The 23,502-nt window shown below is 42.7% G+C and overlaps 2 protein-coding genes and 1 pseudogene across 6 annotated transcripts in view; 2 read left to right on the forward strand and 1 right to left on the reverse strand.

Moving 5' to 3' along the window:
- The window catches only part of UPK1B (uroplakin 1B), a 31,109-nt gene extending 29,157 nt beyond the window's left edge, over positions 1-1,952 (forward strand). Inside the window, exon 8 of the mRNA XM_069554311.1 lies at positions 1,039-1,952. Within this exon, the coding sequence (XP_069410412.1) occupies positions 1,039-1,089 (51 nt within the window). The 3' untranslated portion in view covers positions 1,090-1,952. The remainder of the gene's footprint in view (positions 1-1,038) is intronic.
- A 927-nt stretch (positions 1,953-2,879) lies between these two features.
- LOC138420818 (elongation factor 1-alpha 1 pseudogene) lies at positions 2,880-5,849 on the forward strand (annotated as a pseudogene).
- A 14,284-nt stretch (positions 5,850-20,133) lies between these two features.
- The window catches only part of B4GALT4 (beta-1,4-galactosyltransferase 4), a 59,521-nt gene continuing 56,152 nt past the window's right edge, over positions 20,134-23,502 (reverse strand). For all 5 annotated transcript variants that reach the window (XM_069554417.1, XM_069554393.1, XM_069554383.1 and 2 more), the window contains 2 exons: positions 22,339-22,443; positions 20,134-21,058 (listed from right to left, as the gene is read on the reverse strand). In XM_069554417.1, coding sequence (XP_069410518.1) covers positions 20,926-21,058; positions 22,339-22,443 — 238 coding nt within the window. In that variant the 3' untranslated portion in view covers positions 20,134-20,925. The remainder of the gene's footprint in view (positions 21,059-22,338; positions 22,444-23,502) is intronic.

Raw genomic sequence — 23,502 nt, forward strand, 5'->3', positions numbered from 1 at the left:
TTAAGACCGCATGGAGGAGTTGGAGGGGGGCATACCTGAGCCCCAACCTCTGAGCTTCAGATTCCAGTCGATTTAGGGGCAGGACCCAGGTCTTTCCTTTTAATTTTCCAGATGATTCTAATTTGCTGTCAGGATTAGACAGCAAACCCATCGCATTCAGGAAGCAGTCTCAAACTTTTGGCTTCAGAACCCCTTTTCACTTTCTCAAAAATTACTGAGGACTCCAAAAACTTTTTATCTATGGCGAAAATTAACCAACTAACCCTGTTACAAATTAACACAGAATTTTTAAAAATATGTGTTAATTCATTTAAAATAACAATAACAAACTATTTCATGTTACTGTGAACAATATATTTCTGTGGGAAAAAAAGAGACTATTTTCTCAAACAAAAAGAAAAGTAGCTTTCATTTTTTTTTACATTTTTGGAAGTCTCTACAATGTCTGGCTTTTTCTGAAGACAGTTGGCTTCCCATATTTCATCTTCATTTAATCTGTTATAATATGTTGCTTACATTGAAAGATTTGAAGGAGATCCATCCTACACACTGATATGTAGTTGAAAAAAAAAGAGGAATATTTTGGTAGCCTTATCTGAAAATAACTGAATATTCTTCTTTGGCACTACCAAAAACTGGTCAAGTAGTAGTAGTTTCTTAAAGGTTAGTTGCAATATGGAATCTGAAACTTCGTCAAAGAACTTTTAGGACTCTGTTACATTAAAGGACATTACATTGGTGTGTCTTGCAATTTGTACAAATCTTTTACCCACTCATGACTGGCCATTTGGGAAAATACTGGTTCACTGCGTGACAGGATAAGCTTCCACGGTGGCTCAGTTGGTAAAGAATCCACCTGCAATGCGTGTAACAGGATGGACTCAGTCACCTCTGCCCCTGTGATGCTTAAGGCAAGATTATTCTTAAAAATCCAGTGTCACCTAAGCTTGAATGAACCTAACATAATTTCACCCCCCCCCCCAACTCCAGTGTTTCTAGAACAATTCCTTATTTATTTTTATTTTTCTTATATTCTAGTTCTGGGTTCTCCTGGGTACCATGTTCTACTGGAGCAGAATTGACTATTAAGAATGAGATGTACGCACCATACCACTCCCCACAGTGACTTCGGATTTGGTGCTGGAAATGCTCTCTCCTGATGTTCTGCCTTTGTGCTGCCTGGGAACTTACGCATTCTTCCTCACATTGCCAAATCAGTTGGTGTGGAGTTCCTTTAGCCTCTCAGACTCCTGAAATTTTCAGCACATCTGTTTTCACCCTGATCTAGGATTCTGCAACATTGTTATAGGCTGTAGGAAAGGGAGGATTTAGGATAGTAGGTAATAACTATTCCCATCTTTGTTTATTTTTAATATGGGGGCATCAAGGCATTCCTGGGAACCTGTGTTATACTGCAAGTCATGTCTGTATTGGGATAGCAAATCTGCCTGTATTTCTCACTGCTTTCTAAAAGTACCCTTCAAAGGCTTTCATTGTGTCAGTATTGTCCCAGTGAGAGAACTAAGGAGAAGACTGCTGAAACATATCTTTTGCCTTTGTTCTGTGCTGGCTTCCACCTACAGACTCAAGTGATTCTCTTAAAGCTAGCTTGGGAACCCTTTATTATCCAAGGCAAGGCCTGATCTTGATCAAACCGTGGTTGAAATTTCCTCTCAGACACTGCAGAGTGATTCATGCTGGTAACCTCAATTCCCCCACTAATTAAAATATATGAACTTTTGGGACAAAGGAGAGACCTGTTACATATTTACCACCTTCAACCTAAAACTGCTTTCCAGCAGGGAAGAAGCAAGCCAGCTGTTATTTAGGTGATTTAGGGTGATTTGTGCACTGAAAAATATTTTTCTTCTGATCTGTTTCCTTTTGTGATCCTGAAGGAATTTCTTATAACAACATTTGTCTTTATATAAATAAAGAGGATTTTAAATATGTCCACTTACTTTTCTTTTTAGCACTGTCATAATTGGTCATGTATGAGTCTAGCAAAATGGGTTTTCCAACAGAAGAGCATAGGAGGCTGGTGGGAATTAAAGTTTAGGAGATGGAAAATGCAGTACAGTGTGGCTTCCCATGGATACTGGGTAATCCGACTATACATTTAAATGGTTGGAACTTCAAGTTTCTGTTAACAATTTGCGGGGCTGCTGCTCCTCAAATCCTTTCCCCCTGCATCTCTGACTCCAACTGCTCAGCGGTACCCCGCCCCCTGCCATGAAGAAAATGTACCTGGCATTTCAGGTACTCTCATGCAGTAGCCGGGTTCCAGGCCTTGGCCTTTCTTGTGCATCAGACTGAGCCCCAGGGCAGGGAGGGACAAAGCAGGGGGGATGGCACCTTGGCCTGCACCTGGGTGGTAAAGCTGGAGGAGGAGCCTATTCCCCAGACAGGGGTCAAAGGCTCCTGTCATGAGACACCACCAGCCTGCCCCTCCCCGGCCTCACTTGCCTCTCCAGGATAGAGCTTGGTGTGTCAAGATAAATGACACCGGCACATGGCTGAGAAGTCTCTCTCTGGTCTCTTTGAAGAAAGGAAGAGAAAGGAGCTTTACTCTGGGCAAAGCTTTGAGACGCCTCTCCCATCTCCCTTTCCATCCTCTCTCACTTGTTCCGGTGTCTTTTTCTTTTGCCACTAATTGGATTTCCCAGTGCCCTCAAGCCTGAGCAAATCCTGTCTTGGACCTACTCCTGCCTTCCCTCTTGAAGGCTTCAGAGCTTCAAATTCTCTCTCCCTACAAAATTCCATTCTCCTGTGACTTGATCTCAGCTAGGTTAAGGGAAAGCGTTTTTTGTAAACTAATTCATACTAAGGTGTGAGTGACAGCTAATCCACACTCTCTTAATCTTCTCTGTATATTTTTTTTCTGAATAACTGAAATGGATCTTTGTTGGTAGAATCCAGTGCAGGAATGCAAGCTGGAAAGAGCTATTGTGGAGAAAGATGGCCTACTGGCTGCTCGTTAAATTTTACCCCTGCCTTCTCCACCAAGAAGTAACTAGAAAAATAATGGGCTTCAGTTGGTCACTACCCACCACCCCCTCTCCAGATAGCCTCCTACCAAGTAAGACCCTGAGCCCAGGTACTCAGAGTGTTTAGCCCCTGGCAGCTGGAGGACACATCTTTCAGCTGAGACAGACCCGGGCCTGAGGGCTTCCCTGCAGAGTCCAGCCGTTCAGGACTCCGCACTTCCTGGTACCGGGTTCTGTAGTTTAACCTCAGAGCAGCTCCTCTACCCAGTTCCTGCGTCCACCCTCTCCACCTGCCCTGGAAGCCAAGCCCTGCCCCTCTTCCTTCTGGGATGGAAGTGGGGCTCACAGCAAGACCCAAGCCACACTGTTCAAGGGGAATCCAGACCCAGCCTCATTAAGGGGCCCACCCACCCACCAATCCAGGGAGAGGGTGACAGCAGGCGAGCTGGGCTCTGGATTGCTGGCTGGAGACACACACAGACAAAACCATCTCAAGAAATCTCCCGCTTCAACGGCCTGCTTATCGGGTGGGTGAGGAACAATTTACCACCAAACTGACACTGAAAATGTGTCAGGCTGACCTTGGGGTAGCTCTTACTCAATTGCAATACTGGACGGGTCATCACGCTCCTTGGTTGGCCGTCTCCTCCCCACACTGTTACTCAGGCTTCTGGCAGGCTGTTCACCCTGAACATTAGGAAGCTCAGTTTTTTTAGCCCTCTAAGTTTTTCCCACTTCAGCTGGAATAAACAGGGACTACTCCTAATCTACGCAGCAGACCAGGTAGTTTCTGGCTACCCATAAAGGCAAGAAGAAATAGCACCCATCACATGGGTTTGAAAGTTGAATCTCCTCTTAACCTCTTCTTAGTGAAGTCGCTCAGTCGTGTTTGACTCTTTGCAACCCCATGGACTATAGCCTATCAGGCTCCTCTGTCCATGGGATTTTCCAGGCAATAGTCCTGGAGCGGATTGCCATTTCCTTCTCCAACCTCACTCCAATTCCTACCCTCACCAGACTGACCGACAAGCAGGCTGTGGTTGAGGAATTGGAAGCTAAGCTGCTTTCTCATTTCTATAGAATCAACAGTCTCCTCTCCTGTGCCTTGTTTCTCTTCTCTGCTTCACCTCACCCAGATCCTTATCACCTCCTGTATGTGAGGCTCAATCAAAGAGGAAATGTGGCTTTTTCGCAACGGGTTTGCCTCCAGGACACAGGTGTCGTGAAAACCACCATTAAACCTAAGCCAAAATGGGAAAGGAGAAGACCCACATCAACATCGTTGTCATTGGGCACGTACATTCAGGGAAGTCTACCACGACTGGCCATCTGATCTACAAACGTGGTGGGATCGACAAGAGAACAATTGAAAAGTTCGAGAAGGAGGCTGCCGAGATGGGAAAGGGCTCCTTCAAATATGCCTGGGTCTTGAACAAACTGAAAGCTGAACGTGAGCATGGTATTACCATTGATATCTCCCTGTGGAAATTTGAGACCAGCAAGTACTATGTTACCATCATTGATGCCCCAGGACACAGAGACTTCATCAAAAACTTGATTACAGGCACATCCCAGGCTGACTGTGCTGTCCTGATTGTTGCTGCTGGTGTTGGTGAATTTGAAGCCAGTATCTCCAACGGGCAGACCCGTGAGCATGCCCTTCTGGCTTACACCCTGGGTGTGAAACAACTAATTGTTGGCGTTAACAAAATGGATTCTACTGAGCCACCCTATAGCCAGAAGAGATACGAGGAAATTGTTAAGGAAGTCAGCACCTACATTAAGAAAATTGGCTACAACCCGGACACAGTAGCCTTTGTGCCAATTTCTGGCTGGAATGGTGACAACATGCTGGAGCCAAGTGCTAACATGCCGGAGCCAAGTGCTAACCCGCCATGGTTCAAGGGATGGAAAGTCACTCGTAAGGACGGCAATACCAGTGGAACCACCCTGCCTGAAGCTCTGGATTGCATCCTGCCACCAACTCGCCCAGCTGACAAACCGTTGTGTTTGCCCCTCCAGGACGTCTATAAAATTGGTGGTATTGGTACTGTCCCTGTGGGTCGTGTGGAGACTGGTGTGCTCAAACCTGGCATGGTGGTCACCTTTGCTCCAGTCAATGTAACAACTGAAGTGAAGTCTGTAGAAATGCACCATGAAGCACTGAGTGAAGCCCTTCCTGGGGACAATGTGGGCTTCAATGTCAAGAACGTGTCTGTCAAAGATGTCCGTCATGGCAGTGTGGCTGGTGACAGCAAAAATGATCCACCCATGGAAGGAGCTGGCTTCACAGCTCAGGTGATTATTTGGAACCATCCAGGCCAAGTCAGTGCTGGATATGCACCTGTGCTGGACTGTCACACAGCTCACGTTGCTTGCAAGTTTGCTGAGTTGAAGGAGAAGATTGATCGTCGTTCTGGGAAAAAGCTGGAAGATGGCCCTAAATTCTTGAAATCTGGTGACGCTGCCATTGTTGATATGGTTCCTGGCAAGCCTATGTGTGTCGAGAGCTTCTCTGACTATCCTCCCCAGGGCCGTTTTGCTGTGCGTGACATGAGACAGACAGTTGCTGTGGGTGTCATCAAAGCAGTGGACAAGAAGGCAGCTGGAGCTGGCAAGGTCACCAAGTCTGCCCAGAAAGCTCAGAAGGCTAAATGGATGTTATCCCCAATATCTGCCACCCCAGTCTTAATCAGTGGTGGAAAAACGGTCTCAGAACTGTTTGTCTCAATTGGCCATTTGAGTTTAATAGTGAAAGACTGGTTAATGATAACAATGCATCGTAAAACCTTCAGAAGGAAAGGAGAATGTTTTTGTGGACCATCTGCTTTGTGTGTGGCAGCTTAAGTTATTAGTTTTTAAAATCAGTACTTTTTAATGAAAACAACTTGACCCAAAATCTGTCACAGAATTTGAGACCCATTAAAAAAAGTTTAATGAGAAAAAAAAAAAAAAAAGAGGAAATGCGGAGGGAATTCCCTGGCAGTCTGGTGGTTAGGACTCCACTGTCTCACTGCAGGGAGCCCAGGTTTGATCCCTGGCTGAGGGAACTAAGATCCTACAAACCACACACTGTGACCAAAAAATTAAAAATTATAAAAAATTTTAAAAGAAAGAAGAAACACAGGGGAGACTAGTTGTGAGCTACTGAGTTTGCTTTCACATGTGACATTTTTATCACAAAGCTCGAATGGCCACATCTACTGAGTAGATCCAAAACCTCTTGGAAAAAGGTGCATTGCTGAGAAATGCAGAGCTACCAATCCCTTTCCCAAGCCACCCTCCCCCAAGACCCCAAATAACTCCAAAAACAGACGCAAACATCTTCTTTAAATAAGACAAATTGCCAACTTCTCGGGTTAGACAGAAAGTTGCTGCCATGCCCTACTTTCTAGTGGTATCCACCCTGAGTCCCTCTCGAAAAAAGACAGCCCCTGACTTCCAGAAGCCAGCCTGGTGCTCACAACCACGCCTTGCTATTCTCCTGCTAGACCTAAACAATTCACAGAATATCAGCTTCAGATGTCTCATGAAATGAGACAAATCAAGGCCACTTCATAATTCTGTCCAAGCACAAAGATAAGGTCACTGTGCCACTCACAAAATGCTAAACACACCCTTTTTTGGCTAAAATAAGTGACTGCTACGTGTTTATAATTACAGTTCTATTCTTTCACTAGTCCCCTGTGGGTAAAATGTGTTGATACACAATCGCAGAACTGCCCCTGCTTTCTGACAGCGTCCACTACAGAGCACGTCCGGCTGGCTTAAACCCTCCCCAGATGATCCACCCCAAACCCAAATGCTCTGATAAGACTTGGTCTGACTCCCTTTTCCTGAGACACCTCGAGGTTCCCCATGGTGTGTTCTCAAGAGCTTTTGCAATGAGTCAGAATCCCACTTACTTATCTGCAGATGTGTCCCTGGGCTTCTTTAGATAGACAGTCTCCAAATAACTCTGCCTACCCTTATTTCCTCTCTCTATTTGTTGTTTTGTTATCATGAAGTGGGGAAGAACACGAGCCTTGGAATCAAAAACCTGACTCCCAACCCCAGCACTTCATAACTCTGGCAAGTCAGCCTCTTAGAACCTGCTTCAGAAACACAGGTCTCACGGGGGACTGGGAGGATTCAGCGAGAAGTATGTGTCTGAACAGCTAAGAGCCTGTAAGAAATACCAACAGGAAGTTATACCATAAATCTCGTCTGAAAATCTCTGTTTGGCCCATAATCCCACATGCCAACTAATAACCTGTTACTTCAATTCACTGTGATGTTTAATGACCAAATATACTGGTCTAAATTCACTGGTCCTCAAACAATAGCTGTGAGTAAGAGTTTTTCAGCAAAACTCCTACTCAATAGCGAAAGAATATACTAGGACATCAAGATAAGGCATTTTAATGGGTACATCTCAAGTTTTGCATATTATTTCCAGAGTCCTATATTATTGTGTATTATTATTCCAGAGTCTCATTAATACAAAGGAGATCGCTGCCCTTTCTGCCTTCACAGAGAAACCTCATAATCTCCTGAGTGTTCTAAGGGGGAAAAACAAGACAATGGAGTCAAGAAACTTGGGTTCAAATTTTATCTCTTCCTCTTATCAACTTTGGGAAGTTACTTGAATCTGTATTTTCTTTACAGTACTACATATTTACCTATAAGACTACTGGAAAGTTAAAATTTATAAACTGAGGAAAATTGAAATACAGAGCCAGCATTCAATTATTGTGTCCCACCCTTCACCAACCTCTCAGCCCACGGCCCCAAACTGCACACACACACACACACACACACACACACACATCACACTCCCCACATATGTACATAAGATTCAATCTTATTTGAGTTTTCTACTTCAGCAGCTGCCAGTGGAACAATGGAGGCTTACCTGTACAGGTGCACTCCCGGGGGCCAAGAGGCCCCCTCCTCTGTGAATATCTTTGAGAGACTGGTCTGACCCTCTCAGCAGGTATAAGACCGTCTTCAAACTGTATTTGAAGCTAATGAAGGTGGCAATAGCCTATCTTGAAAAAACTTTTTGGAATGTGATGAGGGAAGAACTTATCAAATGTTCCTGAATATGCTCCATTTTGTGAGACATCTTAATGGCTTTTGAGAGAGACTATATACACACAGGACTTGAGGAAAGTGGATGTTGTTAGTCTAGCAGAAAATGTCTTTCCTCTCTCCCAAGAGTCCATTCACAGGGCAGTTGGGGCCCCAGGAAAAAGCAAGCCCCCTAGGGGCTTGAATGGAAGTGAGGGGGAAGAGGGCAGAAAAACCAGAGAGGGAATCAGGGAAAAAATGATGAGAATGGAATATACTTTCAAGTCCAAAAGAAACCAAACTTCTCTAGGAGCTGGGACAAGGATATAGAGATAAGAAACCTTCCTTAAAGAATAAGAGAAGTCCAGAGAATCCCTGGAGGTTCAGTGGTTAGGCCCTGGTGCTTTCACTGCTGGGGCCTGGGTTCAATCCCTGGTCAGAGAAAAAAGATCTCACAAGCCATGTGGCACGTCTTAAAAAAAAAAGAATAAGAGAGGCCCAGATGGAGACAATATTGTGTAAAAGGACCTCCACATCCTCTTCTACCCTACTTCTCTTGACTCAAGAGCGTCAATAAAGTTTGTGTAAAAATGTTATAAACCATAAAGCACTATAAAAAGGAGTGGTAGTATAAGTGAGAAAAAATCAATAAAAACTTTTATAGCAGTATATTCTTCATGTTAAGTATCTGTGGTGTCCAAACAGACTGTACCCATATAATCCCCAGCAAGAGGAGTAGTCTTATCTACAAAACTCAAAAAGCTTGGCCTCTTTGTGGCAAATGACAACAAAGGGCGGGCAACTGGGAAAGCTGGGCTGCTCTGAGGCCAACCTTCCCGGCAGAGCAAGCAGAAGCCACACCTCCAGTGTCATGGGCTTCAATCCCCGGTGCAAGTACAGAGGCAGAGTGGGAAAAGAAAGGTCTTAAAAAACTATCTTCCACCACAAGAACTTTCATAGCGAGTCCTTCAAATGACTTGCATGTTACCTTGGTTGAAAGAATTACATGAAGAACATCAACAGGCATGGGATGGTGGTTTCCAACCTTTAAAAAAATGCACATGCCTTGTTAATACCTGAAAATACATAGGGAGTTTCCTCATAGTACCTATTGTATTTTGTTTCCATGGAATGAGAAATTGTTCTCAGCTGGGATCCTCAAATTCCTTGCATACACCATTCTCTTCCTTTACCTTCCCCAGCCATGACCAGGGACCCACAGCCTCCAAACTGGAGGGCCCTAACATAGGCTGCTGGCAATTACAAAGGTTCAGCCTGAACAAGATTATAATTGAGAAAATTGGGATCATTAACAGATACAAACTACTACAAATAAAACAGATCAGCAACAAAGATTTACTGTATCGCACAAGATACCTGTATCTTGAAATAACCTGTAATGAATATAATCTGCGAAAAAAAAAACAAAGCCTGCTGTACACCTGAAACTAACACAATATTGTAAACCAACTATATTTCAATTTTTAAAAATCAGTATGGAATGCTTGAGGAAGATTCTTCAGAAGAGACAAGAGGGTATGGGGAGAATAAAACCATTATTACAATATTTCTTTTCTAAAGAAAGAAAAAGGAGACAGAAAAAGATGGCGGAGGAATAGGACGGGAAGATCACGTTCTCCCTCACAAATTCCTCAAAAGAACATTTCAACGCCGAGCAAACTCCACAAAACAACTTCTGTAGGCTGGCAGAGGACATCAGGCAACCAGAAAAGCAGACCATTGTCTTCAAAAACAGGTAGGAAAAAATATAAAAGACGAAAAAGGAGACAAAGGAGGTGGGGAGGGAGCTCCGTCCCGGGAAGGGAAGCCCGTCCCGGGAAGGGAATTTTAAGAAGAGAGGTTTCCAAACACCAGGAAACACTCTCCCTGCCGAGTCTGTGGCGAGCCTTGGAAACACAGAGGGCAACATAACAGGAAGGAAAAATAGATAAATAATTAAAACCAAGAGATTACAAGCCCACCAGTAACTCCCCCAGCGGAAAAGCAGCACAGACGCCTGCATCCGCCATTGGGAAGTGGGGGCAGGGCAGGGACGCGCGGGAGGCGCGGGCTGCAGAGCTTTGTAAGAATCGGGCAGGAACGCCCCACGCGCAACCAGAACGATCTAATTGGGCTAGCAAACCAGACTGTGGGATAGCTACCACGCGAAGGGCTCGAACATAAGACACCGCCAGGACCGAGCACAGAACAAAGGACGGAACGGATAAAGCCGGCTGCAGACCATCCCCCGCCGGGGACAGGCAGCCAGAGCCGTAAGGACTGCAAAGGGGCAATTGCAGACCCGGAGAGACTTTACGTACCTAACTGCAAGCAGGCTCCTTTGCTAAGATTTCTGGGGGTGCTGGACAGTCACAGTCTGCCTCACGGGGTGCGCCAGCGGTCCACCCAGAGAGCTGAGCGGTAGTGGCGGAAAAGGTGACAAGCCCCGGCGATCGCGCTCGCCAAACTCCTGAGCTACTCGGACCTGGGAAGGGCACAAAGCGCAGTCCCAGCCGCATTTGTGCCTCTGAGGGCTGCCTGAGGGCCGAACCTGAGCGGCTTGGACCGGGGAAGTGCACACAGCCTAGGGCCGGCCCCAGACGGTTCCCGGCTGAGCATCGTAGAGCCGGAGCGGTTTGTACGCCGCGAGAAAGGACAGGTCAAGCGGGGCAGAGATACTGTGTACACACGACAGTGCTATTTGTTTGCAGCATCCCCCCTCCCCACAGCGCGACTGAACTAGTGAGCCTAAAAACCAGCAAACAGAAGAAGTTAAACAGAGGGAACCACCTTGGAAGTGAGCCCACACGGCCCATAACATCAGAGAAGAGCCAGATATATTTTTAATTTTTTAATATTTTTAAAATCATTCTTTTTTTTTTTGCCTTTTGCTTTTTTTTTCTTTTTTTTCCGAGCTTTTTTTTAATTGTTAAGTCTTCTATTTCTCCTCTAATTTTTATTTCTATAACCTAGTATTACTATTTTTTTAAAAAAAAGACTTTTTTTTTTTTAAGGCAAACACCATATATACTCTTTGGATGGTTGTTGGTGTTTTGTTTTTTGTTTGTTTGTTTGTTTGTTTTTTAATAATTCCTTTTTTTTCTTTCTTCCTTTTTCCTTCTGCTTTTCCTTAATATTGTATCTTTGAAAATCCAACCTCTACTCCAGATTTTTAATCTTTGTTGTCAATTTTGTACATTTAAAAACCCAAACTTCACTACCCAAGTTTACCTGAGAGCGAGATTACTGACTTGTCCACTCTCTCCTCCTCTGGCCTCTCCTCTTTCTCCACCAGGTGGCCTCTGTCTCTTTTCTCCCCCATCTCTTCTCTATCCAACTCTGTGAATCTCTGTGTGTTCCAGACGGTAGAGAACACCTAAGGAACTGGTTACTGGCAGGATTTGTCTCTCTCCTACTCATTCCTCTCTCTTATCCTCCTGGTCACCTCTGTCTACTTCCTCCCTCTCCTCTTCCCCGTATAACTCTGTAAATACCTCTGAGCGGTCCAGACTATAGAGCGCACATAAGGAAGTGACTACTGGCTAGCCTGCTCTCTCCTCTCTTGATCTCACCGCATCTCATTCCAGTTACCTCTAACTACCCCCTCCATCTTCTCTTCTCCTTGTAACTCAGTGAACCTCTCTGAGTGTCCCTCAAGGTGGAGAAACTTTTCATCTTTAACCTAGATGTTTTATCATCGGTGCTGTATAGATGGAGAAGTCTAGAGGCTACTGTGAAAATAAAACTGAAAACCAGAAGCAGGAAGCTTAAACCCAAAGCCTGAAAACATTAGAGAACTCTTGAATTCAGGGAGCATTAAGCAATAGGAGCTCATCAAATGCCTTCATACCTACACTGAAACCAAGCTCCACCCAAGGGCCAACAAGTTCCAAAACAAGACATACCACGCAAATTCTCCAGCAACACAGGAACACTCCCCTGAGCCTCAATATACAGGCAGCTCAAAATTATCCCAAAACCTTTGATGTCTCATAACCCATTACGGGTCACTCCATTGCACTCCAGAGAGAAGAAACCCAGCTCCACCCACCAAAACTCCAACACAAGCCTCCCTAACCAGGAAACCTTGACAAGCCACTGATAGAACCCCACCCAAAGTGAGGAAGCTCCATAATAAAGAGAACTCCACAAATTATCAGAATATAAAAAGGCCACCCCAAACGCAGCAATATAACCAAGATGAAGAGACAGAGGAATACTCAGCAGGTAAAGGAACAGGAGAGTTGCCCACCAAACCAAACAAAAGAGGAAGAAGTAGGGAATCTACCGGAGAAGGAATTCCGAATATTGATAGTGAAAATGATCCAAAATCTTGAAATCAAAATGGAAACACAGATAAATAGCCTAGAGACAAGGATTGAGAAGATGCAAGAAAGGTTTAACAAGGACCTAGAAGAAATAAAAAAGAGTCAAAATATAATGAATAACACAATAAATGAGATCAGAAACACTCTGGAGGCAACAAATAGTAGAATAACGGAGGCAGAAGATAGGATTAGTGAAATAGAAGATAGAATGGTAGAAATAAATGAATCAGAGAGGAAACAAGAAAAACGAATTAAAAGAAACGAGGACAATCTCAGAGACCTCCAGGACAATATGAAACGCTCCAACATTCGAATTATAGGAGTCCCAGAAGAAGAAGACAGAAAGAAAGATCATGAGAAAATCCTTGAGGAGATAATAGTTGAAAACTTCCCTAAAATGGGGAAGGAAATAATCACCCAAGTCCAAGAAACACAGAGAGTCCCAAATAGGATAAACCCAAGGCGAAACACCCCAAGACACATATTAATCAAATTAACAAAGATCAAACACAAAGAACAAATATTAAAAGCAGCAAGGGAAAAACAACAAATAACACACAAGGGGATTCCCATAAGGATAACAGCTGATCTGTCAATAGAAACTCTTCAGGCCAGGAGGGAATGGCAAGACATACTTAAAGTGATGAAAGACAATAACCTACAGCCCAGATTACTGTACCCAGCAAGGATCTCATTCAAATACGAAGGAGAAATCAAAAGCTTTACAGACAAGCAAAAGCTGAGAGAATTCAGCACCACCAAACCAGCTCTCCAACAAATTCTAAAGGATATCCTCTAGACAGGAAACACGAAAAGGGTGTATAAACCCGAACCCAAAACAATAAAGTAAATGGCAACGGGATCATACTTATCAATAATTACCTTAAACGTAAATGGGTTGAACGCCCCAACCAAAAGACAAAGACTGGCCGAATGGATACAAAAACAAGACCCCTCTATATGCTGCTTACAAGAGACCCACCTCAAAACAAGGGACACATACAGACTGAAAGTGAAGGGCTGGAAAAAGATATACCACGCGAATAGAGACCAAAAGAAAGCAGGAGTGGCAATACTCATATCCGATAAAATAGACTTTAAAACAAAGGCTGTGAAAAGAGACAAAGAAGGCCACTACATAATGATCAAAGGAACAATCCAAGAAGAAGATATAACAATTATAAATATATATGCACCCAATATAGGAGCACCGCAATATGTAAGACAAATGCTAACAAGTATGAAAGGGGAAATCAACAATAACACAATAATAGTGGGAGACTTTAATACCCCACTCACACCTATGGACAGATCAACTAAACAGAAAATTAACAAAGAAACGCAAACTTTAAATGATACATTAGATCAGTTAGACCTAATTGATATCTATAGGACATTTCACCCCAAAACAACGAATTTCACCTTTTTTTCAAGTGCTCATGGAACCTTCTCCAGGATAGATCACATCCTGGGCCATAAATCTAAACTTGATAAATTCAAAAAAATCGAAATCATTCCAAGCATCTTTTCTGACCATAATGCATTAAGATTAGATCTCAATTACAGGAGAAAAACTATTAAAAATTCTAACATATGGAGGTTGAACAACACACTTCTGAATAACCAACAAATCACAGAAGAAATCAAAAAAGAAATCAAAATATGCATAGAAACTAATGAAAATGAAAACAAAAACACAACAACCCAAAACCTGTGGGACACTATAAAAGCAGTGCTAAGAGGAAAGTTCATAGCAATACAGGCATACCTCAAGAAACAAGAAAAAAGTCAAATAAATAACCTAACTCTACAACTAAAGCAACTAGAAAAGGAAGAGTTGGAGAACCCCAGAGTTAGTAGAAGGAAAGAAATCTTAAAAATTAGGGCAGAAATAAATGCAAAAGAAACAAAAGAGACCATAGCAAAAATCAACAAAGCCAAAAGCTGGTTCTTTGAAAGGATAAATAAAATTGACAAACCATTAGCCAGACTCATCAAGAAGCAAAGAGAGAAAAATCAAATCAATAAAATTAGAAATGAAAATGGAGAGATCACAACAGACAACACAGAAATACAAAGGATCATAAGAGACTACTATCAGCAGTTGTATGCCAATAAAATGGACAACGTGGAAGAAATGGACAAATTCTTAGAAAAGTACAATTTTCCAAAACTGAACCAGGAAGAAATAGAAAATCTTAACAGACCCATCACAAGCACGGAAATTGATACTGTAATCAGAAATCTTCCAGCAAACAAAAGCCCAGGTCCAGATGGCTTCACAGCTGAATTCTACCAAAAATTTCGAGAAGAGCTAACACCTATCCTACTCAAACTCTTCCAGAAAATTGCAGAGGAAGGTAAACTTCCAAACTCATTCTATGAGGCCACCATCACCCTAATACCAAAACCTGACAAAGATGTCACAAAAAAAGAAAACTACAGGCCAATATCTCTGATGAACATAGATGCAAAAATCCTCAACAAAATTCTAGCAATCAGAATCCAACAACACATTAAAAAGATCATACATCATGACCAAGTGGGCTTTATCCCAGGGATGCAAGGATTCTTCAATATCCGCAAATCAATCAATGTAATTCACCACATTAACAAATTGAAAAATAAAAACCATATGATTATCTCAATAGATGCAGAGAAGGCCTTTGACAAAATTCAACATCCATTTATGATAAAAACTCTCCAGAAAGCAGGAATAGAAGGAACATATCTCAACATAATAAAAGCTATCTATGACAAACCCACAGCAAACATTATCCTCAATGGTGAAAAATTGAAAGCATTTCCCCTAAAGTCAGGAACAAGACAAGGGTGTCCACTTTCACCGCTACTATTCAACATAGTTCTGGAAGTTTTGGCCACAGCAATCAGAGCAGAAAAAGAAATAAAAGGAATCCAAATTGGAAAAGAAGAAGTAAAACTCTCACTGTTTGCAGATGACATGATCCTCTACATGGAAAACCCTAAAGACTCCACCAGAAAATTACTAGAGCTCATCAATGAATATAGTAAAGTTGCAGGATATAAAATCAACACACAGAAATCCCTTGCATTCCTATACACGAATAATGAGAAAGTAGAAAAAGAAATTAAGGAAACAATTCCATTCACCATTGCAACGAAAAGAATAAAATACTTAGGAATATATCTACCTAAAGAAACTAAAGACCTATATATAGAAAACTATAAAACACTGATGAAAGAAATCAAAGAGGACACTAATAGATGGAGAAATATACCATGTTCATGGATTGGAAGAATCAATATAGTGAAAATGAGTATACTACCCAAAGCAATTTACAAATTCAATGCAATCCCTATCAAGCTACCAGCCACATTTTTCACAGAACTAGAACAAATAATTTCAAGCTTTGTATGGAAATACAAAAAACCTCGAATAGCCAAAGCAATCTTGAGAAAGAAGAATGGAGCTGGAGGAATCAACTTGCCTGACTTCAGGCTCTACTACAAAGCCACAGTCATCAAGACAGTATGGTACTGGCACAAAGACAGACATATAGATCAATGGAACAAAATAGAAAGCCTAGAGATAAATCCACACACATATGGACACCTTATCTTTGACAAAGGAGGCAAGAATATACAATGGAGTAAAGACAATCTCTTTAACAAGTGGTGCTGGGAAAACTGGTCAACCACTTGTAAAAGAATGAAACTAGATCACTTTCTAACACCGCACACAAAAATAAACTCAAAATGGATTAAAGATCTAAATGTAAGACCAGAAACTATAAAACTCCTAGAGGAGAACATAGGCAAAACACTCTCAGACATAAATCACAGCAGGATCCTCTATGATCCACCTCCCAGAATTCTGGAAATAAAAGCAAAAATAAACAAATGGGATCTAATTAAAATTAAAAGCTTCTGCACAACAAAGGAAAATATAAGCAAGGTGAAAAGACAGCCATCTGAATGGGAGAAAATAATAGCAAATGAAGCAACTGACAAACAACTAATCTCAAAAATATACAAGCAACTTCTGCAGCTCAACTCCAGAAAAATAAACGACCCAATCAAAAAATGGGCCAAAGAACTAAATAGACATTTCTCCAAAGAAGACATACGGATGGCTAACAAACACATGAAAAGATGCTCAACATCACTCATTATTAGAGAAATGCAAATCAAAACCACAATGAGGTACCACTTCACACCAGTCAGAATGGCTGCGATCCAAAAATCTGCAAGCAATAAATGCTGGAGAGGGTGTGGAGAAAAGGGAACCCTCCTACACTGTTGGTGGGAATGCAAACTAGTACAGCCACTATGGAGAACAGTGTGGAGATTCCTTTAAAAATTGCAAATAGAACTACCTTATGACCCAGCAATCCCACTTCTGGGCATACACACCGAGGAAACCAGAATTGAAAGAGACACATGTACCCCAATGTTCATCGCAGCACTGTTTATAATAGCCAGGACATGGAAACAACCTAGATGTCCATCAGCAGATGAATGGATAAGAAAGCTGTGGTACATATACACAATGGAGTATTACTCAGCCGTTAAAAAGAATTCATTTGAATCAGTTCTGATGAGATGGATGAAACTGGAGCCGATTATACAGAGTGAAGTAAGCCAGAAAGAAAAACACCAATACAGTATACTAACACATATATATGGAATTTAGGAAGATGGCAATGATGACCCTGTATGCAAGACAGGGAAAGAGACACAGATGTGTATAATGGACTTTTGGACTCAGAGGGAGAGGGAGAGGGTGGGATGATTTGGGAGAATGACATTCTAACATGTATACTATCATGTGAATTGAATCGCCAGTCTATGTCTGACGCAGGATGCAGCATGCTTGGGGCTGGTGCATGGGGATGACCCAGAAAGATGTTCTGGGGAGGGAGGTGGGAGGGGGGTTCATGTTTGGGAATGCATGTAAGAATTAAAGATTTTAAAATTTAAAAAATAAAAAACTAAAAATTAAAAAAAAAAAGAAAGAAAGAAAAACCACCGCTTTCACTTTTCCCTACTGGGTTAAAGGTAAGCCAGGCCAGCGCGAGGTAAGCCTGTCAGGTCCATAGAATGCACTTTCCTTTCAAATTCTTTTTCTCCACTTGGGTGGTGGTGTTTGTTGCTTAGTTCCTAAGTTGTAGCCCACTTTTTGCAACCCCGTGGACTGTAGCCTGCCAGGCTCCTCTGCTGATGGGATTTTCCCAGGCAAGAATACTGGAGTGGGTTGCTATTTCCTCTTCCAGGGGATCCTCCTGACCCAGGGATTGAATTTGCATCTCCCTCATTGGCAGGTGGATGCTTTCCCACTGAGCCACCAGGGAAGCCCACTCGGGTGGTGGCTGCTGTCCTTACTGGAAGCCCCGGTCCTCCTACGCCCTCCTTCACCTTCCTTGGGAAGGATATTATTCCCACAAACTGGCTGGCACACATTCCCGCAGAAGTTTAACAACTAAGTGTCATAATATGATGATGGATTGAGAAACCCCCGGGCACAGGTGCATAACACGTGCTCAAGAACACCAACATCTGCACTATTTGTGCCCACTGTCCTGGGTGAACAAAATATTCTGATTTGTGTTCTGAGCCCGCATCCATCTCCAATTACCTTCCTTAGATGTTCCTCCCACACTGCGACCCCTCTCCCAGGAAGCTCAGCAGTACCACATCAGTGCCATGGCCCCACCTTCCTTCCAAAATCAAAGGCCTCAGGAGCCGTGGGCTCTGGCTCTAGCCCTTCCCATCCTCTCACCAACCAGGTGTGCCCGAGGCATCCCTTCTGTTCCTGTCGCTGACCACAAGCAAACGTGGGAGGATAGAGACAAAAATACGACACAGCCCAGGAAGCGAGGCGCAGAGGCACCTGCACAGCCTGGAGCTGCTCACAAGGATGTGCACGTAACAGCCCAGAAGTGAGAGAAGGATGAAGACGGGAGGGAGACAGGACTGAGTCCCACCTGCTTGTTTTTAAGCAGTAGGATCTCTGACATGAATACATCTGAAGGCCTCAAACTGGAACCAAGGAGGACCGTATGGGGCCTTCCCAGAAGAAACCCTCCTCCATTTCCTCCACCTGCCTCTTATGCATACAGAAATTGTAGCCTCCGATGTCTCCCCTGAGTTCCAAAGAGAAAATTCAATCAGAGAAGTGAAGAACTGCAGACTGAATGAGAGAAAAAAGAGATAAAATTATGAGCGTTTAGCTATTAAAAGAAGTCAAGGAGCTTTAGTTCTTCCTCAAGCACTATATAGATAATATTCTGAGCCATGTCCTTTGAGCCATTTTGCAGATACTGAAACCCACCAGGTGGAAGAAGTTAACTCTATGCTGTCCACAAACACCTAGACATCAGACGTGTTAGAACCAGAAGGTTGATGATGCTGACTCCTGATTACCAACAACCAATCAGAAGGAAGTCCATGAGCTGATCACACACTGCAACCCCTCTCTCTCATCCCGTCTTTAAAAACTTTTCCCTAAAAGTGTTTGAGCAAGGTGAAAAGACAGCCTTCAGAATGGGAAAAAATAATAGCAAATGAAGAAACTGACAAAGAATTAATCTCAAAAATACACAAGCAACTCATGCAGCTCAATACCAGAAAAATAAATGACCCAATCAAAAAATGGGCCAAAGAACTAAATAGACATTTCTCCAAAGAAGACATACCGATGGCTAACAAACACATGAAAAGATGCTCAACATCACTCATTATCAGAGAAATGCAAATCAAAACCACAAGGAGGTACGATTTCATGCCAGTCAGAATGGCTGCTATCTAAAAGTCTACAAACAATAAATGCTGGAGAGGGTGTGGAGACAAGAGAACCCTCTTATACTGTTGGTGGGAATGCAAACTAGTACAGCCACTATGGAGAATAGTGTGGAGATTCCTTAAAAAACTGGAAATAGAATTGCCTTATGACCCAGCAATCCCACTGCTGGGTATACACACCGAGGAAACCAGAATTGAAAGAGACACATGTACCCCAATGTTCATCACAGCACTGTTTATAATAGCCAGGACATGGAAGCAACCTAGATGTCCATCAGCAGACGAATGGATAAGAAAGCTGTGGTACATATACACAATGGAGTATTACTCAGCCATTAAAAAGAATACATTTGAATCAGTTCTAATGAGGTGGATGAAACTGGAGCCTATTATACAGAGTGAAGTAAGTTAGAAAGAAAAACACCAATACAGTATACTAACACATATATATGGAATTTAGAAAGATGGTGACGATGAACCTGTATGTGAGACAGCAAGAGACACAGATGTAAAGAGCAGATTTTTGGACTCTGGGAGAAGGCGAGGGTGGGATGATTAGAGAGAATAGCATTGAAACATGTATATTACCATATGTGAAATAGATCGCCAGTCCAGGTTTGATGCATGAGACAGGGCACTCAGGGCTGGTGCACTGGGATGACCCTGAGGGATGGGATGGGGAGGGAGCGGGGAGGGGGTTTCAGGATGGGGGACTTGTGTACACCCATGGCTGATTCATGTCAATGTATGGCAAAAACCACTACAATATTGTAAAGTAGCTAGCCTCTAATTAAAATAAATAAAAATTTTTTAAGTGTTTGAACCTCTCAAGCACTAACTGCCTGGATTCCCTTGCTTGGTGCCCACAGTAAGTGCTTCACCACAGACTGTTTTCAGTAGACTGGCTGTGCCGCATGTGAGAAAGCACACCCAAGTTTGGTTCGGTAACAAAAGAACAGTTAAAAAAGAAAAAAACACAAGAATGAACAACCAAAGCTTCTTCATATTTTACTACAGAGGTATTTCCAATGTATTATTAGTTGATATGCAATTTGTAAACTGCTACATCATACCCTACACGTACAAAATGATTTTACAAAAATGCCCTAAAACCTAGTAGATAAAATGTGTTCTCTGCTGAGCTGGGACTGGAAGGGGCGCCTGGGCAGGGGACACCGGACGCAGGGCCACAGCCACCGCCGCCCTCTGCCTGGTGGGGTCCTTCTGCCACCTCTTCAGCCCCAAGTTCACAGCATCTTGATTCTTCACCTTTCTCTCCTCTTCTTCAGCCTTCCTCTCACGTGGGACCCGCCTCTTCACAGACAACCACGCAGGATAAATGAGTAACAGAAACTTATCTTCAACCCTTTCCCCCTGGGACGAGAAGAATTCTGATTCTCTGGGACATTCAACATCTTATTTCCCATGGCCTTTTTCATTCCAGAAAATATGTATCACTTCAAACAGAAATAAATCTTCTCCAATCAGAGTTCTCAAGTAGCCTTCATGGTATCTTTTGAGTGGTCTTTTCATACTTAGTCCCAAGTTATCTCCAGTACCATAGCTAACCTTCATGATCAAAACAACTAAGAAAGCTGTCTTCTACAATTGTTTTACATTCCACATCACCAGGAACTCTGCTAAGAAAATACCAAAGAGGGAAAATCAGCTCCAAGACCGGCCACAACAAGTTCTTAACGTGTGCTATTAGGGGAAGTCTCTAGATTACTGCAATCAAATATTCAGTCCCTCCAAATGTCACCAGAAGAGCCAGGTCATGGATCAGACCAGAAATCCACTGTGATGTTGACATATAAAGGATTGTAATTCACAGAGAGTAATTTATAACCACAGCTGCTCAACCCATCTGTTCTCCAGACACGTGACACCTGATGTAAGAGATTCATCCTAAAGACAAAAAGAACAAACATGAATGATAAGAATTGAACATCTATTTCCATTGCTTTCTGCCTTGCCATAACGTTTGGCAAAGGTATCTCTCTAAATTATTGCACCTGCTGGGCTTCCTACTGTAAAAGAAGTTAATTTTTCTCATCGAAGGTTACAGACACCAACAACAGCCATGTGTTCCCGTGGAAGACCCCATGGAAGACCCTGAGAACCAATGATGAGAACAATCCTGCAAGCGATATGCCCCTGGTCTATAGGACAGAAGAATGTACGATGATACACGTCATCCTCCGCTGACAGGCCCTTGGATAAGCTTCAGGGAATCTATGAATCCTCAGTCATAGCCCCCAAAAGAATTGGTTTACCTGACAGGATTCCTTGGCAAAAGAGTTAATTTCTGGGGCAGAAACACAAGATGAACCTAAAACAGTTCATCACACCAGAGCAAAGGGAAAGAAGCTCTCAAAACAACCAGAGCTATGTCAAAGGATTCAGGAACAGCTAGGAAAAGATAATGTTTGCCAAAGACAATCCGAGCATCAGAAAGAATATTAACTACATTCAGAAGGATGTAGGTAGCATATACTCATCATTTTGAAATGATAAACCAATGCAATTTTTTCCCTTTATTCCACGATGTGAAAATTCTATCAGACAAATGACCTGGCTTGTTCAAATAACTTACAATGGGGAAAAAAAGGAAGGGGGAACCTACAAATTAAAAGTAATTTCACAGAGATCATTCAAATGTAATGTGCTGATCTTGTCTAGAATTCTGACCTGAATAAACCAACTGTTTAAAAAAATTTTTAAGCATTTATGAGATAATCAGGGAAATCTGAACATTAATTGGACATCTGATAACAGTAAAGAAGTACTGCTAATTTTATTTTAGGTATGATAATGGTGGCTCCCTAGGTGGCACAGGGGTAAAGAATCCACCTCCCAAAGCAGGAGACATGGGTTCAATCCCTGGATCGAGAAGATCTCCTGGAGTAGGAAATGGCAACCCAGTCCAGTGTTCTTGCCAGGAAAATCCCAAGGACACAGGAGCCTGGTGGGCTGCAGTCCATGGGGTCGCAAAGCTGCTGCTACTGCTAAGTCACTGCAGTCGTGTCCGACTCTGGGACCCCATAGACGGCAGCCCACCAGGCTCCCCCATCCTTGGGATTCTCCAGGCAAGAACATTGGAGTGGGCTGCCACTTCCTTCTCCAATGCATGAAAGGGAAAAGTGAAAGTGAAGTCGCTCTGTAGTGTCCAACTCCTAGCGACTTACCGTCCTATATTCACCTCATTGCCTTGGTCTCTCTTGTGGAAGATCATAGTATATTTACCCACTTCAGGCAGTGGCCGGGTTATTTTCATTCTATGAAGTTCAACCCTGAAAAAAAAACAGAGGTGTTTAAAGAAAAATTCTATTCCACTTATCTGCCACTAGGTACTTAAGAAAAAAATCACTTGCAAAAAGGTATATACATGTGCCCATAGAAAGTTATGACCAACCTAGATAGCATATTAAAAAGCAGAGACATTACTTTTCCAACAAAGGTCCATCTAGTCAAGGCTATAGTTTTTTCAGTAGTCATGTATGGATGTGAGAATTGGACTGTGAAGAAAGCCGAGTGCTGAGGAATTGATGCTTTTGAACTGTGGTGTTGGAGAAGACTCTTAAGAGTCCCTTGGACTGCAAGGAGATCCAACCAGTCCATCCTAAAGATCAGTCCTGGGTGTTCATTGGAAGGACTGATGCTGAAGCTGAAACTCCAATACTTTGGCCCCCTCATGCGAAGAGTTGACTCACTGGAAAAGACTCTGATGCTGGGAGGGATTGGGGGCAGGAGGAGAAGGGGACGACAGAGGATGAGATGGCTGGATGGCATCACCGACTTGATGGACACAAGTTTGGGTAAACTCCAGGAGTTGGTGATGGACAAGGAGGCCTAGTGTGCTGCTATTCATGGGGTCACAAAGAGTCGCACATGACCGAGCGACTGAACTGAACTGATACATATATCTTGATTCTTTTGGTATTTGAAAAAAAGAATTTTCTTATGTTGAACCTCAGGCAATAAATCCATATAAGAATCACACTTAACATTTACTAATGAGGTGCAAAGATGTATCAATACACAGTTTGTTGGTTCCCAAAAACAGCTGAGAAAATACATCTTTAAAAGGCCAAGTCTCTCAGGATCCCTAATTGACTTAGTGTTTTCTTCTTTAGGGAAAGTACAACTGCTAAAGGTCACAAACCTAGATTCAAATCTAGACTTTATTATTTACAACCTTGGGGAAGTCAGTTCATTATTCCAGGCCTGGGTTTCCTCAACTGTAAAATAGCAATGGGACACACAGTTGATCTGACAGGCTCAAATAAGACAGTCCATGGGGAAGATCCTTTGCAAAATGTAATGTACTCTACAAGCATAAAGAGGGTGGT

Source organism: Ovis canadensis, chromosome 1 (genome assembly GCF_042477335.2).
Source record: "Ovis canadensis isolate MfBH-ARS-UI-01 breed Bighorn chromosome 1, ARS-UI_OviCan_v2, whole genome shotgun sequence".
Classification (NCBI taxonomy): Eukaryota; Metazoa; Chordata; class Mammalia; order Artiodactyla; family Bovidae; genus Ovis; species Ovis canadensis.